This window comes from Bipolaris maydis, assembly GCF_028858645.1.
Source record: "Bipolaris maydis strain C4 unplaced genomic scaffold PSV08scaffold_2, whole genome shotgun sequence".
Lineage (NCBI taxonomy): Eukaryota > Fungi > Ascomycota > Dothideomycetes > Pleosporales > Pleosporaceae > Bipolaris > Bipolaris maydis.
Window position 1 is genome coordinate 494995 of NW_027093858.1, and position 15682 is coordinate 510676.

The 15682-nt window shown below is 52.1% G+C and overlaps 6 protein-coding genes across 6 annotated transcripts; 3 read left to right on the forward strand and 3 right to left on the reverse strand.

Annotated features, from left to right (window-relative positions):
- Window positions 1–221: 221 nt before the first annotated feature.
- PSV08DRAFT_383643 (dynein associated protein-domain-containing protein) lies at window positions 222–3865 on the forward strand (the record flags this gene model as incomplete). Its single annotated transcript, XM_066093426.1, has 1 exon — window positions 222–3865. A coding segment is annotated over one exon (3493 nt), but the record flags the coding sequence as incomplete, so codon positions are not given.
- Window positions 3866–4093: 228 nt separating this feature from the next.
- Window positions 4094–8179, reverse strand: PSV08DRAFT_383647 (uncharacterized protein; the record flags this gene model as incomplete). Its single annotated transcript, XM_014229498.1, has 1 exon — window positions 4094–8179. One exon carries the CDS (start codon window positions 8177–8179, stop codon window positions 4094–4096), a length of 4086 nt encoding a protein of 1361 aa, XP_014084973.1.
- Window positions 8180–8436: 257 nt separating this feature from the next.
- PSV08DRAFT_263077 (uncharacterized protein) lies at window positions 8437–9563 on the forward strand. The gene has a single exon (XM_014229497.2). The coding sequence runs from the start codon at window positions 8465–8467 to the stop codon at window positions 9245–9247; it is 783 nt and encodes a 260-aa protein (XP_014084972.1). The 5' UTR covers window positions 8437–8464; the 3' UTR covers window positions 9248–9563.
- On the forward strand, window positions 9387–10431 carry PSV08DRAFT_263080 (uncharacterized protein). Its single transcript, XM_014229496.2, has one exon. It carries the CDS (start codon window positions 9595–9597, stop codon window positions 10231–10233), a length of 639 nt encoding a protein of 212 aa, XP_014084971.1. The 5' UTR covers window positions 9387–9594; the 3' UTR covers window positions 10234–10431.
- Window positions 10432–11350: 919 nt separating this feature from the next.
- PSV08DRAFT_383653 (Endonuclease/exonuclease/phosphatase) lies at window positions 11351–12791 on the reverse strand (the record flags this gene model as incomplete). The annotated part of the gene is made up of 3 exons (XM_014229495.1): window positions 11351–12200; window positions 12262–12360; window positions 12418–12791. The coding sequence occupies 3 exons, from the start codon at window positions 12789–12791 to the stop codon at window positions 11351–11353; spliced, it is 1323 nt and encodes a 440-aa protein (XP_014084970.1).
- A 463-nt stretch (window positions 12792–13254) lies between these two features.
- PSV08DRAFT_358666 (HotDog domain-containing protein) lies at window positions 13255–13887 on the reverse strand (the record flags this gene model as incomplete). Its single annotated transcript, XM_014229494.1, has 1 exon — window positions 13255–13887. One exon carries the CDS (start codon window positions 13885–13887, stop codon window positions 13255–13257), a length of 633 nt encoding a protein of 210 aa, XP_014084969.1.
- Window positions 13888–15682: the final 1795 nt, after the last annotated feature.

Here is a 15682-nt window from a genome sequence, read left to right on the forward strand (position 1 = left end):
TGCCACGGCTGCACTCTCGTTAAGCTCTTTTTCGTGCGTTTTTGCATCTTGCATTTCCTTGGTTTGCAGCGTTTGAGTTTTCTAAAGTCAATCGAACGCAATTGCACTTTCGACTGCCCGCACCAAACTTCCGACGCGTCGTCGCTGTTTTGTACAACCAGCTCATTCACGCCTGCTTCTCTGTATATCTATCGCAGTTCTCTGGGTTAACACACAGTATACATGGCTACAATCAGGGTCGGTCAGACGGTAGAGACGACCGGTGAGCAGCAGGGCATAGTTCGATATGTGGGACCTATCCACGTATCTGATGGCACATTTGTCGGCATAGAGCTGCCCACTCCTACTGGCAAAAATGATGGATCTGTACGCGGAGAGCGTTACTTTTCATGTCCACCGGGCCATGGCTTGTTCATACGTGATTCAAGTATTGCGGCTATAATATCACAACCAGCTCCACCGCCGCCTTCTACCCCCAAATCAGCCGCCCCCAAACCGAAACCACCGACGACTACACCCAGAGCTCGACCTTCGAGTGTCGTTGCTCCGAAGCCTGGTCCTCCCGCCAGACCAACAGTAAACAAGCGACAATCCGTTGCGGGCCCTCCAGCTCAAACCGGCCTTCGCGGACCAGTCCGCAAAGCCAGTGTTGCTAGTATCTCCAGCAATCCTCCGGCAGAAAGTTCCCGCCCCGCCCCGCCGGCATCCCGACCAAGCATCGCCTCATCAGTCGCCAGTAATCCTACAAAGCCGCCTCGAGATGGCAATATCGAAACACTGCAAACAAAGATTCGGCATCTAGAGAAACAGCACGCAGAGGATCAGGAAAGACTCAGAGAACTCACCCAAATTAGAGATGAGCGAGATCGGTTTAATGGCATCATACAGAAGCTTCAGTCGAAATGCCAGTCCCAATATGGCGAGATGCAAGAGTTGAAGGACGCGCTGAAGGCTGTTCAACAGGAAAATGAAGCCCTCACCAAGGCCCACCAAGACCATGAAGTAGACTTAGAGGATGCGTTAGTCGATAAGGAAATGGCAGAGGAGAGGGCGGATCAGGCTGAATCAGAGCTGGAGTCGTTGCGTAAACGGGTGGAAGAACAGAGTCTGGAACTTGACATTCTACGAGACGAGGCTGAGCTTTTCACAACAGAAATGTCTGAAGAGCAGAAGCAAGAGGCTGGTTACTATCGCTTGCAACACGAAAATGATCGCCTAAGGAATGCGCTTATCACTCTCAAAGAAATGACAGAGGAGAGAGAACAGGATCAGAAGGCAAGGATTGCTGGACTAGAAGCCGATCTTGCGCAGCTTGAACGCTTGGAGCAGGAGAATGCCGCTCTTCAAGAGCGCGCCGCTGAGTCCGATTCACTTGTCGACCATTTGAAGCAACAACTTGATGCCGCCAACGAATACGAGGATATGGTTGGAGAATTGAGTCATCAGAATCAAAACCTGCAAGACAGGATTGCGGAGCAAGAGATGGTTGTGCAAGACCTGGAGAATCTGCGAGAGCTCAATGACGAGCTTGAGGTTCAGCATCTTGAACAAGAGGAGGATATGCTTGCCGAGATTGAGATGAAGGACGCCGAGCTTGCAGAACAAGCACGACTGATTGCTGACCAAGCTGCCATCATTGCTGACAACGAATCCCTCATCACTAAATTCCGAGACCTAGTCATGGACCTCCAGACCAGAATGGCAGACGCCGAATCCTCTAAGAACATGACAGAAGCTCAAGTCAAGGATACTACTGGGCGATTTAACCAAGTCATGGATCTGAATCGACAGCTCCATGCTGCTACCGTCTTGTCTACCACACGAGAGATTGAGGCTTCCTTGATTTCTTTGAAGGCTGATCAGCTTGCGGAGAAGCTTGAGATCTGGAACGAAACGGAATCAAAGGAGTTTACTCGCAGCGAATCCCTACAGGCTTATCTCACTGCAGAGAGGATTGTTGGAAAATCAGAACTACTCATGAACGTACTACGGAGCACCAGCCGCCAGATGGGCAATGGTGGCCGACTGGACGATGCTTTGACTAGACTCGTTTGTGGTCAATCCGTCGCCCATCTCGAGATGATTAAAGACGGCAGCCACCGCCTTTGGTCCGCAATCCGTAGCCTGACCCTGGCCGAGTTTGCAAACATCGGACCCACCTACCAAGAACTGATCACTGTAGAGCAAGTTCTCGATCAAGGTCTCAATGCCCTAAAGGCAGACACGGTCAACTTTGACGACTTTGCTGGAGCTCTTGAGCGTTCCACCAAAACACAAGAAGCAATCCTCTCAAGCCATCAAGATATCCTTGCTGAGCGACCAGAAGGCGAACTGGTATCTAGAGTTACTTCGATTCATGCTCGCCTTGATTACATTGCCCATTTGTACGACCTTGCTACATTTACTCTTCAAAAGCTTCCCGAAAACATACTCGAGGAGTGCGAGTACACCCAAGAGCACTTCAAGACACCAGTGGAGACCACACAAGGTGCACTTGCGGCTGCGACCAAATTGCTAAAGGTTGTGGAGGCTTTGACTGCAGACAATATGTATCCCCGCCTTCCAGACGGCCTGGAGGAGGTCATTCGATTCGACGAAGGACTAGCGCAGGCTGCGCAGGGGATTGCTAACTTTACTCGAAGTCTGGTGGAGGAAGTTGGAAAGTGTGTCAATCTCTCAGATCCAGAGTCGCTCTCTGAAAGTGAGATGGCTGCCACGAAGGCTGTAATCGATGATCTGGATTCGAAGCAGCAGTCCATTTTTGCAACTGCTGGCTTGAATAGTCTTACAACCAGCTTGCGGCACTGGACTGACCACGCTTCCGTGCTTTCCAACAACGTTGAAATTGAGCATGGTCCCACGCCATGGTCTCAAAAGGCCAAGGAGGTTGAGGCTGCACGAAAGAAGGACGATGAGGCAGTGCGTCAACTGCAGGCCCTCACAGCCGAACACCGTGCTACCGTTCTCAAGATCCACGAGCGCGAGCAAGTCATTGCCACAAAGGAGCTTGAGATTGAGCACCTGTCGGCTAAGATCCGGGATGCTGCCACCAAGACTGTAGGTCTTGAGGCCCTCCAAGAGGAACTCGCCCTATGCCACGAGCAGATCGCGGAGCTGGAAGAGCAGAACAGAGCCCAAGTGTTGGATCTGGAAGCCCTCAAAGAGCGCCTAGCCAACGTCGACGAGTCCCGACGCAACGACCCAGAGCTCACCACCGAAAACACCACTGCGCCCATAGAACAACCCCAACAAGCTGCCGACCCACGAAGTGTTCCCGGCGGCCTCAAGACCTTTATCGACGCCCTGCAAAACGAGAACCACTGGCTCCGTGAGCGTGAGCACAAGGGCGCCCTCGACCGCAACATGCGCGAAATCTTCAGCAACATGGAATACGCTCCCCACGATGCCCCGCACAAGGTATCTCTCGCAAGTCTCGACGCCCTCGAACTCCTATGGCTCGAAGACGACGAGTCTGAGGATATAGAAGCATCATCAAGAACATCCAGTCCAATCCCCGGTGGTGACGGAGACTTGACATACCGCATTCCTCACAGCCAAGTCTCTACCCGACCGAAGCTCTCGGCTCTCGAACTCTCGCATGTAACGCTGGGATGGGAGACGCGTGCGCATAGTCACAAGGCAGTGCTGGAGCAGGCGGAGGAGGAAGTCTTGTTTTTGTCCATGATACGCGAGGATGAGGATCTGATGTGGTAAGATAGAAATATAAGGGGTTTGTTTGAAAAGCAGTGTGTGTGTTTTTTATTTTGGTTTATGCTGCGGAAGAGAGACAGAGAGAGAGAGAGATAGAAGATACCCATCCTTTTTTGATTGCAAAAAAAAAGGTCACACTGTAGAAAGCTTAAACACGAGTGTCTGTTTCAGGCACATATTGAAAAGAATCACGATATCAATGACTGATTGTTAATTTGTCCATCAACTTTTTTCCTCCGCCCAACTTTGCCAAACCGGGACTGTGTAACATTTTTCAGAAAGAGAGAGATAAGAAAAAAAACATGCGCTTCAACGCTCGGGAGAAAAAAAAACTCCAATATACATAAACCGAAAAAAAAAACGGAAGAGGAAGGAAGCGGTACTAATCAACCGTCCCCCACTGGGCAGTCCCGTTATTCGCGCCCTCAATCTGCCTCACCTCCCTTTGCCTCTTGACATTTCTCTCATAAAACTCTTCCTTCTCTTGTAACATGTTGCGCTCTACGGCGGCGCGATGCTCGACCTCGATTTTGCGCTGCTCAATCATCTTGAGCTCGGCATTCATGGCATCGCGGACCTTCCTCTCCTCGACCTCTGCGCGGCGCGCGGCAGCTTCGCGCTCCTGCTCCGCGAGCAACGCGTGCCAGGCTGCCTTTTCTGCGCGGCGCGTGCGCTCGGCCTCGCGCAGGCGCTGGACTTCGAATTCGTGTTTTTGCTGCTCAAGCAGAGTGTATTGCTTTGTTGCTTTGGCCTGGCGCGCGAGGTCTGCGTCTAGAGCTTCTGATTTGCGGCGCAACGAGTCCTTGTGGGATAGTTCGTGCATGGAGCGTTGGTGTTCGAATTTTTCCTTTTCGTGACGAATGTTGAGGTCGTGGTCTTTTTGCTTGTCGACGAGGGCGGCAATGGGGGCGGGGAGGCCGGTCGCGCCGACAGGCTGGAGGGCGGAGGAGGAATAGTAGACGGGGATGCAGGCTTTGTCGCGGAGAAGGTCGAGGAGGGCTGGGCGGATGGGGGTGCGGGATGGCGTTGGGAGGAGGTCGACATAGGAGTAGGGGGAGTAGTGGAGATTAGAGGCTGGGTCATGGTAGATGTGGGATGGGTCGTTTAGGTCTTTCCAGATGTCGGTTTCGAGGAGGGTTTCGGTGATGGGGAGAGCGCTATAGGGGTTGTCGAGGGCGAGAATGATGCTAGACTTTTCGTTTCGGGCGCGGAATTTGGCATTTGCACCGTTAGAGAGTAGAAGGCGGATTACCTGGCGGAGTCGGGAGCGGTGGGTGGGAGTTGTAACAGTGGCATTGAGACAGAGTTCGCCGAGGGCGTTTCTGCCGCCATGGAGTCGAGAAGGGTAGTTTGGATCGTGGCCATGTTCAAGCAGGGCTCTGACAGCCTCGACATTCAGTTCTCGTGCTGATTCGTGTATGCTACCATCGTTTCCTGCGGTGTGTGGGGCTAGTGTTTTCACCAAGGCTTCCCCAGATAGACTACCGCTGGCGTAGAACAGTGCAGACTTATTCCACTTGTCTCGGGCATCGAGGTCTGGACTTCGCTCTAGTAGCGCAGTCAGGATACCATGGCGTCCCTCCCGCGCGGCAAGCATAAGCACCGTCGTTTCCGAAACGGGCGAGATGTCGCTCACGGAAGCACCGGCATCCATCAGTGCGGAGATCACGGCATCTGAGGTCCGCTTTTGCGGTTGAGCTAGCGCCCAGTGAAGTGCGGGGACTGTCTCCGGACCAACTGCCGGGTGGAGCACTGTGGGAACCGATACATTTGGATTCAGACCGTGACTGAGCAAAAGCGTAATGAGAGCAGCATTGCGTGGATAGACGGTCATGGCGGTAATCAAAACCGGCACCTTGTTGTTAGCAGTTGCCATGTCATCAATTGTGAATCCAGAATCAAAACATGATTGTATAGCCGAAAAGACAACTTCATCTTGCAATTTGGAGCTTAATAACGCTGGGACAACGACATTGAACTGGGGATTGTGAAGCATGAGCTTCTCAAATATGGTGTGACTGTGCTTTTGCGTTGCAAGTACAAAGCAAGCACCGTCTTCTGTGTTGACATCGGCATTGTGAGAGAGCAGTAGATCTACCAGCGGCTCAGTGTTGTTGCTGTCATGCTCACTGCTCAGAACAGCACGTAGAGCAGCGTCGATTGCGGGTTGGTCGACACCACGGTTGAGAAGCTCTTGCGCTAGTTGACCGACACTCTGCTTGTTCTCGGCAAGTGAGAGGTTCTTGTCAGTAAACAGTGTTTGGAAGGCCCGAGTAAGACTAGGTCGCGATGCTTGGTGTTTCCCACTGAGAAGTAATGCCGTTAGCGAGCTATCACCCGAGGCCACTGCAACACTCAAAGCCTCGCCATTGTTGTGACTCACAGAAGCACCTTGTCGCAACAACAGCTTGGTAGTAGTTGTGTCCTTTGTCGAGACAGCGTGCCGTGCTTCAGCAGCGAGGGCCTGATCCAAGGACTCTTGGGGTATTCCGAGCTTCAGAAGTGCGTCTAGGATTGGGGCCTTCATTTGAGGGTCTTCAATTGCAGTGGCGTGTTTGAACGCAACACTAAGTAGGCTGGGGCTTGCAGTAAGAATCCGTTCGATAATGTCGATGTTGCTTGGGCCACCTTTGATGGCAAGTTGCAAGGCTCGACCGGCTGGTTCTTCCTCAACTCCCTGGCTTAGCAATAACTCAATGATCTCAAGCGCTTTAGCATGTCTTCCAGCATGTGATTCAAACACTAGGGGAAGGGCGGCCGAAGTCGACGAGGGTTTGGGTCTCGCGTTGCAGAGCAGACGCAAAAGGGACATGTCGGCTTGGGCAACCGCCAGGGAAAATACTCTGCCGTTGTCGTAATCAACGCTTGCGCCTTTCCGAACCAAGTCTGTTATGAGGGCCCCGTCTCGAGTAGAAGAGGTATCCGCGATGGCATCGACTAGAGCGTGGTCAACACCAGGGCCACGTGCGCCATGTTCGAGCAGCAAGCGAGAAAAGTCACGCCGTTCAGATGCCGTGAATCCGTTTTGTAGAAGCCTAAAGACTTCTCCCAGAGACTCGGGCGGTGGCCGTGTGTTAAGAAGCAACTTCAGGGCTTGGAGGTCCTTGTTAAATACGGCAGCGTGTAGAGCCCCGCCGTGACCCGATTCAACTGGTGCATCAGCTCCAAGAAGAAGCTCTATCAGCTTATAGTCTCTTTCTTTAGTGGCCTGGTTAAGTAGTGGACTGAGCGGGCGACCTTTTACACCCTTTTGTAACAATGCACTGGCTACACGGAATCTATCCGGTTGTGGCATGTTACGCGGCAGAGCCGTTAGGGCAGCTTCTGCGTGCTGTTGGGCTAGTGGAGTCTGAAGGATAGCATCTACTATAGCCCAATTAGAGTTGGCCAGAGCCTCATGTAAGCACTCTGCTTCATTTGTCGATGTGGAGACTCCGTAGCTTATCATCATGCGTGCACCGGCAGTGTCATTACCACGTACGACGCAGATGAGAAAATCGGACAAGCCCCGGCTGTCGGGAGGTAGGCCACAGCAGAAGAGAAGCTGGAGAAATTGTAGAGTTGCCTGACGTGTGGGAAGCCTCATTGTGGTGTCGAGTGAATGTTGCAGATTGGATGGAGTCAGACGAATAGGGCCGGCAACCAGGGCAACGGCGACTTTGTAATACTGTCTTCCAATGGCCATGTTCAAGGCGCTTGCCGTGTCGAAGTTTGGATCGGCACCATATGTGATGAGTAGAGATATGGTTGCGTCGGAGGTCTGCTCGACTGCAGCAGGCAGACATGACGATATGATATCGGGACGGAGAGGCTTTGGGGCCCGCAATAGAAGGCGGACAAGATTAAGGTCATTAGACCGCACAGCGTTAGCGAGGGCGTTTGGGAAGTTGTTTAGATTGGCACCGTGCCTTAACAGCTCGGTGATGCATGCATGGTCGTTTGCACTGAGGGCGGCTTTGAGTGCTTCGTCCAAGGTGGTCTGGTCGGCACCAGAGCTGGCAAGAATATTGACGCCATCTGCCTTGCGCAGGCTGGCGGCCTGCTGCAAGACGGTGCTTCGGCGGCGCAGTGAGGTGTTGGCTTGGGTTCCGGACTTCTTCTTCTTGTCCAGAGTTTCGATGACGTTGACCTTGGCCCCGAGGCTAAGGAAGGCCTGGATCAAGCCAGGGCCTGTGGTTGCGTCGCGAATGACGGCTGACAAGGCCTGGTCCAGCTCATCCTGGGAGAAGAGGGCGGCGTCCGGGGACTTGTCCTTGTCTTTTGAACTCTTGAAAATGCTCTTCAAGCCCTTCTTGCTCTCGGCGGGTTTGGCTCTGCGCTCCAGAAGAATGTTTCGCGCCTGTGCATGGTCCTCTTGGCTGGCAACAATGGCAGGCTGCGTGGGTGCGGGTAGAATGGCTTGGCGTTGGCCAAGGGGCGTCACTCCCGAAGCTTGAATGAGGTCGTTCAGGCCAACTCTGCGCTGCATTGTGGCAATTGAGACGCTGTCCAGAGCTGGTGGACACGGGACGAGCGGGCGCGCGTCTACATGTAAAAAGACATAGGCTGGTGAAGCGTTGCGTGGCAGGTACACGTATAAGTTGAGGCGGAGCTACTTGCACGCAGTCTGATTTGGCCGCCAGCCACCGTCGGTGTGGTTGACGACGCCCACAGGACCCGAGTGGCCCGCAGCACTGCCCGGACAACTGCATGTATACTTGCAACATGCCTACCGACGCAGACGACACAAGTACACACGAGAAGGCGCGCAGTGATGCAGCGAGGGCAGCTGCCAGTGGGGACACGACATGTCCCTATTCACCTCGTGGCCTGTCAGCAGTACGGATGGTATCAATGCCCGACACTCCCTTTCATCTCAGCCAGCTCCGACACTTGGTGTCTGGAGCATTCGCCTACCACCCCTACTCAGGCACCACACGTGACCTCCAGCATTAGACCGAAAGCACAAGAATCCCCCTCAATAACGGAAGTGGATACACTAACTGGATGTTTGCCGTTTTGCTCGGCCCGTCCATCTGGACCCACGTTTGAGAATCACGGCTTGGTCTGCACCTCTTCCCCAGGCACCGTTTCAGCACCGCCTTCACGCATGCAACTATTTTTCAAACTCGGGGACCCCTTGCACAGTCGTGCCGTTGTCAGCAGCATCGCGGCACAGTTGTCTGTAGGTATAGACTATACTAGTAAGCAGTATGTCACTGCCTCTCTAGTCGCCTTGCAGGCCATGTTATGGTCTGCAAATCAAGCTGGAAAAATTCATCTCTGGTCGACAAGACTTCTGTCATCTATAAGGCCGCTGTTATCCATTGCTTCTCCACAACCAAGTCAATGTTTTACCGGCGTACTAAACATCGCCGGGAGACCCACCCGTTGTCTGTCTGTGCGACGCGGATCCTCCGTCCCCGTAAGGCAGGAACTTTTGTTTCAACCGTTCATCCCTCGTGTATCAGTTGCACAAATCCAGCTTTTTCCTCTAGTACAGAGTATTACCCACCGGGTCCAGGGTCTAACTCTATTCCATACTTTCGAAACTTAACACCAACTTTGGTATACATGTCAAACGTTCCGACAGTCAGATCACCCGCCGCCTCGGCCTCTAAATACGCCACGGTAAGACCGTTATGAGGTTAACGAACAGCATATATAAGGCAGGCCACCTGCTGTGAAGATGATCCACAACTCAGTCATTCAGCACATTTCCACACACAGCCTCTTTTACTCTTCCTTCGCTCTTTCAGGCTCAGGCAGCTCTTCCCTCGTTCCAGCAACACAGCATTGTTGAAAAGCATTCATCAACATACATACCCTGCGCCTATACTCCAGTCTTTTATACACACACACACACATACACGAAGAAAAACAACAAAAAATAAACCCGTCAAGATGCGCACCTCGCTCTTTCTCACAGTCGTTGCCCTTACTGGCTTCACTGCGGCAACACCTTTGCGCCGCCTACCAATGCCCGCCACTGGAGGCTTCGTGACTCCTCGAGTTCCCACTGCCCAGGGGGACGTCGCCTCAGCCTGCAATAAAGCCACCCTCAAGCTGCCTGCATCTGGCCTCGCCGCACCATCTGGAAACCCCGTCCTTGTCGCCTTGGGCGTAGGATTTCAAAACTACACCTGCGCTGATGCCAGCTCGGCTCCCACCTCCATCGGTGCCGTAGCCCAGCTCTTCGACGACACCTGCAACGTAGCTGCCCATCCCGCCATCGCCACTAGTGATCTTCCTGCTTTCGCCCGCATAGGCTCCCATTTCTTCCGTGACACCACGACCCCCGATTTTGATGTTGCGTCGCTCGGTAACACGATCCTAAAGAAGGCACAGGAGGTTGATGCGCCCAACCCGGCTAGCGATGTCAAGTGGCTTAGACTTACCGCTCAGGCTGGATCAACGAGCACCGTTAAAGAAATCTACCGTGTGCAGACTGTTGGTGGAATTGCGCCTGCTACTTGTGCAGGTAAGGCGGCCGGCGAGGTTATCACTGTGCCGTATAAGGCTCAATACTGGTTTTACGAGTAAGAACGGTACGACTAGGGACTAGAGACGTCAGGTCCCAATTCGAGGTTCAGATGGGTGGGAGATGAAGAGAAGGTGCTGCTGTCCAGTGATTTACCCTTGTATTCATTTTCTTTCTTACTTTCCTTGAACGCTATCTTTATTTAGGTTCAGCTTTTTCTTGTACGAGTATAAAGTAGCAGCATATACAGACCAAATTAGAAAACCAAGGTTTCTTTGGCCATTACACATGTCCTAAATCTACCCTATATATTAAACCAAAAAAAACCCCCCTGAGAAGAATCCAAAACTTTTAATTTACTCGCTTAGCCACATAACGAACAATCTTCCCCACTTTCCTCATCATACGCCCTCTCCACCTACCCGGGATCTGTCATATAATCAGCGCCCTCCCCGCCACCCCACAACCCTTAAAATATGTTCCCCACTCCCTCCCTCTCTTATCTTGCCCCCCACATCATCCCTATATACCCCTATCCAAACCACACACACACACATACATCTGCAGCCCACTATTCTACTCTCTTCCCAAATCATACCACTATCAAAGCCTACAAGGGACACGCGGGAAACGTAGTTCTATGCGACTCAGTATCGCCAAGGCTAGTAATGCGGGTTTCAAGATGTAGAAGAGTGGAGAATGGGAGGTAGATGATGTTGAAGCTGGTGGAGATGTAGTAAAATAAATAGAGTGGTACTGGTGAGACAAAGAGATGCTACACCAATTGTCATCCTGCTTTTATGATTCTTTGCACCATAATACTACCTCCCTTGAGCCAACTGACTAGGCTACGCGGCTCACTGTTCAAGTGCCAAGATACTACTTGGTAAACCAACGAAGCATCTAAAAGCGGTTGTGGCTGACGTGACTCCACTTACAGCTGTCTATGCAGCAATTAGTAAGTAGTACGTACTTACAGTAGTACGCCTTAAAACCACTTAAACAACATCACTCCAACTCAAGCCTCGAACACAGCATTCACGTATCATCATAACATAATTTGATCATCCGTCCTATCCAGATATAAAATAAAAATAAAAATAAAAAATAAAAAATAAACACAAGAAAGCGCACATAAGCCGTGCAATCACCCAACTCTCCCTCCCTCCCCCCCCGATTTTACTTTGAGTAAATAAGCCCAGCCTGATCGACCCCATCCGCGGCACGACCCAAAAGCCCAACAATGCTCTTACCCGCGGGCGCAGTCCTCGTAACGCAATCGCTCGTCTTAACACCCGTGGCGAGCGTCCTGCCAGCACTAGTCTTGAACTGTGCGTAAAACAGCCTGTTACCGCCGTTCCTCTGGCCCTGGCACAACGTAGCCTCGGTGAGCGTCTCTCCGCTGGCGAGGGTCAAGCTGGCCTCTGTGCCGCCAGTACCGCCATGGGCGAGGGTCTGGCCGGACGCCAGCTTCAACGCGATGCTATCGACGCGGTCGGCGCCCCTCAGCGTGAGCGAGGCGACTTTTGCGGAGCTGGCCGCAGCAACGGTGTCGAGGTCGTTGAACCAGGTTCCGCCTTCGCCGCCAAAGGTGTCGGAGAGGGCGAAGCGGTCGACGGCGGTCCAGGCAAAGTCGACGAGCACGCCGTTGTGGTCGCTGAGGATGTCGCCGTTGTCCTGCAGGAACATGTGGCCTGCGTAGTCGAACGTCTTGGCTGTGAGCTGGACGGCTGCGGAGCCCCGGTACCAGGTTTTGTCGACGATTTCGCACTCGTTGGTTGTCGAGGGGTTGGAGCAGAGGAGCGCGTCGGCGCCTTTGGCGGGCGGAACCCCGTTTTTGATCAACTCGACCCACACGTCCGTCATGCCGTTTTGCTCCTTGAAGATGGCGGGGATGTCGTCGGTGCGTGTGTAGCGCGAGTTTGAGTCGCCGAAGACGATGACGGGGTTGCCGATGGAGTAGGTTTTGATGTAGTCGGAGACTTGGCGGAGGTTGTCTGCTCGGGCTTTGTTGTCGGCGTCCGTGGTGCTTTGGGATTGATTTAGTCCATGTTTGAGGCATTGGGTTTTCTTTACTAATCGAGACTTACCCAGCGTCTGCGTGGAGGTTGTATGCGTCAATGACAACGCCCTCGGCGAACTTGACTCGCATGGCAGTGAAGCCCTTGGGTGTAAGGCAGTCTGCGCTACTGTTGAGGAAGTACTGTTTAGTATCGATTCGCATAGTTAGAGATATCAAAACTTACTCAAAAGTACTGCAAGTGTTCCACTTGACCCTGTTAAAGCTGGTAAAGGGGAAGTTGCTCAGCGAGTTCAGACCGCTACCAAAGGGTACACCACCGCTAGTAGCCGTTCGGTATGGGTGCTTGTCGTTCGCATAGAGAGTAGCATGGTAGTTGAAGTCTTCTTGAACATGGATGAGCGAGATGTTGTATTTTGTGAAAAGCTCTCCGATACGAGCAGTGTTGGTCGTCTTGTCACCAGGGACATCGTTGCCATTGAGGGCAGCAGGAAGGCCAGCAACGTTAAATGTCAGGGTGTTCAATGTGCCCGAAGTCTGAGCGAGGCTCAGAGGGAGCAGTGAAGAGAGGGCAACGGCCGAAGCAAGGATGGAATGCATCTTGAAAAGAGCGAAGAACTGGTCAGAGTGGCTGCGTAGAGAGGACAGACCTTAGGATCTGGTGATAGATGATCGCTCTTATACAAACGGAAATATTTACACCCATTGTAAGTGGCCGTAGGGGTGGGGTTCAAGATAGGTCAGGCGCACTTAGACGTCACTAACGAATAGAAGAAAAGATTGCTGGCATGTGCATTTAACTGACTGCGCCTTGTCCATGGGAGGCACAGGTATTGTCGGAGAGGGATGCCTTTACAGTAAGGACCAGTACATGTCAAACCAGTAGTGGCTAGCGTGCCCGACGTTAATGCGACGTTGACCGGGGTCCCAGCACACGTGTTTATGGTAATGCACTATTGTGGAAGGACAAAGTGGCCTGCATGCCGGCCTCCAGGAACCATTACATTGACTCTATGCGGGTGCGCCGTTTCGACACATCTTGGTCCCTTGCAGCTAGACGTCATCACAACTTTGCTGCACCTCCTACTCGCACCCACAGGCCCTCGGCTTTAACGACGGGCTTGCCCTGTCGATCCCTCATAATAGCTCTTATCCGCATCTTGTTTCCCTTATCTTCCAGAACATCCGTCTCAATGCCTACGATACCTGGGCAAAGAACCGGGGCTAGCACCTTAGTGTCCATGGTTGCCGTTACCAAACGGCCCTTGAGAACCTCTTGTGCCGATTTACCGTGGAAAAGCTGAAGTCGCCATTGGTCCTCGCCAGCCTTCATGAACGCAACGCCGTGCTCAACCACCGTGTTCGCAACAACAATGTAGCACATTGCTTCGTCCATGAGCGTGAAGAGTGCGCCTCCGTGGCAAATACCAGGGAATCCGTTTAGGCCCGTGCCAAACTTTATTAGAGAAATCGACTTCGTAATTTTCCCGCCGGGATTACTAGGCTGCTCGTGTAGCTCGACCCAGTGTTGCACACCGTGGTTTGCGCGCATTGTGTCGCGACAGAATCGGTCCGTATCTTCCCCAGGCTCAGACCCTCGTTCGCGGTCGCAAACCGTCCATTTGGGAGATGTAAGGTATGGTGTGGCCCAACTGAGGGGCGCAAAGGCTTGGACATGTTCAGATGTGGCTGTCATTGTTATGTGTAGTAATGGCTGGAGGTCTGTCGCAATCCAGTCGACACCCCTCCTGTGCGGTCAATTTATTCATATTCGTTGCGCCGATAGGATTAGTATTTGATCAAAATCTTGCACCTATTTTTGCAGCAGATGTTTAGTGCTGATGGCGCCACTCTACTTAGTCGCGGTTGACTGATCAGCCATGTAAGTGGAACAGGTATACCTAGCCAAAGAAAGCCCGTGTGCAGCATGCGGTGAGGGCGGCCGACACATGACGGCTTCTGCAAAATGATAGCTGACTATTTCGGCTATCGTATGACTCGCGATGCCTTGAACCTTTTAAGGGAAAGACGTCAGACCGACGCCGCTGTTTGGGTGTGGGAACATGTAAATGACAAAGTAGCAATGCGAAAGAAGGTAGTAGTAATGGATGGGTGGGTCCAAGCGTGCTTTGTCACCTTGGCAACTAATCAAGGAAAATGACTACTTCTGGAATTTGCTGAATCCCTGTGGAGTTAGTAGGTAGTAGGCGCTGTTGGTTGGTTCGTGGCTGTAATGCACCAAACTTGCGGGGCAGAATCATCCAGGCATGATGCCGTTTGCAGGTACCCGCATTCTTCGACACTAGTTTACCGTCAGTCTCGCCGACAAAATGGGTACCATACAGGTCTTATCTCGGCATTTTTTTCTCTCCGTCTAGCATGCCCAGACCAAACTAATGTGAGTACACAACTATGAACACATCCCTATGGGTCTTGACTTGAGCGTTTCAGGTTCATTGCCGCATATCCGAAGGAGCTGGCGCAGAGCATGTGTGCATACTAGCAGGCTTCTTGAAACAGGAAGCTTAAAATAGACAAGAGAATTCGAAAAATTTAAAATGTAGGCACAATGCTGACAGAAATCGGTTTCCAGGTCTTGCAGTTCGCTTGTTCTCACCGTGCGGTACCCCCGACGAGGTACTTACTGTTCTAGCCCTAGCGCTGTACTACATGGGGCTTGTCGTAACATGTCCTGAATCCTACAAACCAGGATAGCTTAGTCATTCTTTTTAACTTATCTTTGATGAGTGATCCTTAGCATCACTTGAGAGAGAGGGGGAAGAGAGTAGCGCAGCATGTTTTGAAATTACTGTCTTGGTTTTGTCACTGTATCGTGTCCACAGGAGGGCAGGCGATACTGTAAAAGTCGCTTTCAATCACGCATCCGTCTTACAAGTCTCGGCATTAGAAACACGCTCAAAGCTGCCTGGAGATAGACCGTCACCTCAAGGTGACCTAGTTTGCTCTGCCGCTTGCTGCATAATTATGAAATGAGCGTGGCAGCAACAATATGAGGACTAAGCTGTTGCGTGTATCCATCGCACGCCCTTTGATAAAGCTCTGCTGCTTCTGAGTATTGGCGCAGCGTACGTAAGAGACGAACGAGGCAGTAGACAGATGTCAGCGTGTCGGGATGGTCATCTCCTAGCTCCTTCTCTCTCCCTCTCAGTACTTGATGGTATAGTTTCTCAGCTTCTTCAAAAGTGCCCTGGGGCTGCAGCACGGTAGCTGAACTGTCCACGCTTGCTAACACGTCAGGATACTGTGCTACAAGTATCTGGATATTTGTTTCCAATGTCCTTTGATAAAGCTTTTCAGCCTTCTCGTACTTGCCCTGGTACTGGGTCACTACCGCTAAGATATTGACGCTCGTCAATCTGTTTACAGGCAGTGGATCCAGAATTAAAACTTTGAACAGCGACCTCTGCATAGCAAGCCAAATCAGCCCTTATATCGAGCTACCCTCTGCTTGCTTTAGCGTCGTATGCTGA

What these genes read in the sequence shown, in the direction of transcription:
- PSV08DRAFT_263077 (XM_014229497.2), top strand. Translation starts at nt 8,465, where the DNA reads ATGCAGCGAGGGCAGCTGCCAGTGGGGACACGACATGTCCCTATTCAC.
- PSV08DRAFT_263080 (XM_014229496.2), top strand. Translation starts at nt 9,595, where the DNA reads ATGCGCACCTCGCTCTTTCTCACAGTCGTTGCCCTTACTGGCTTCACT.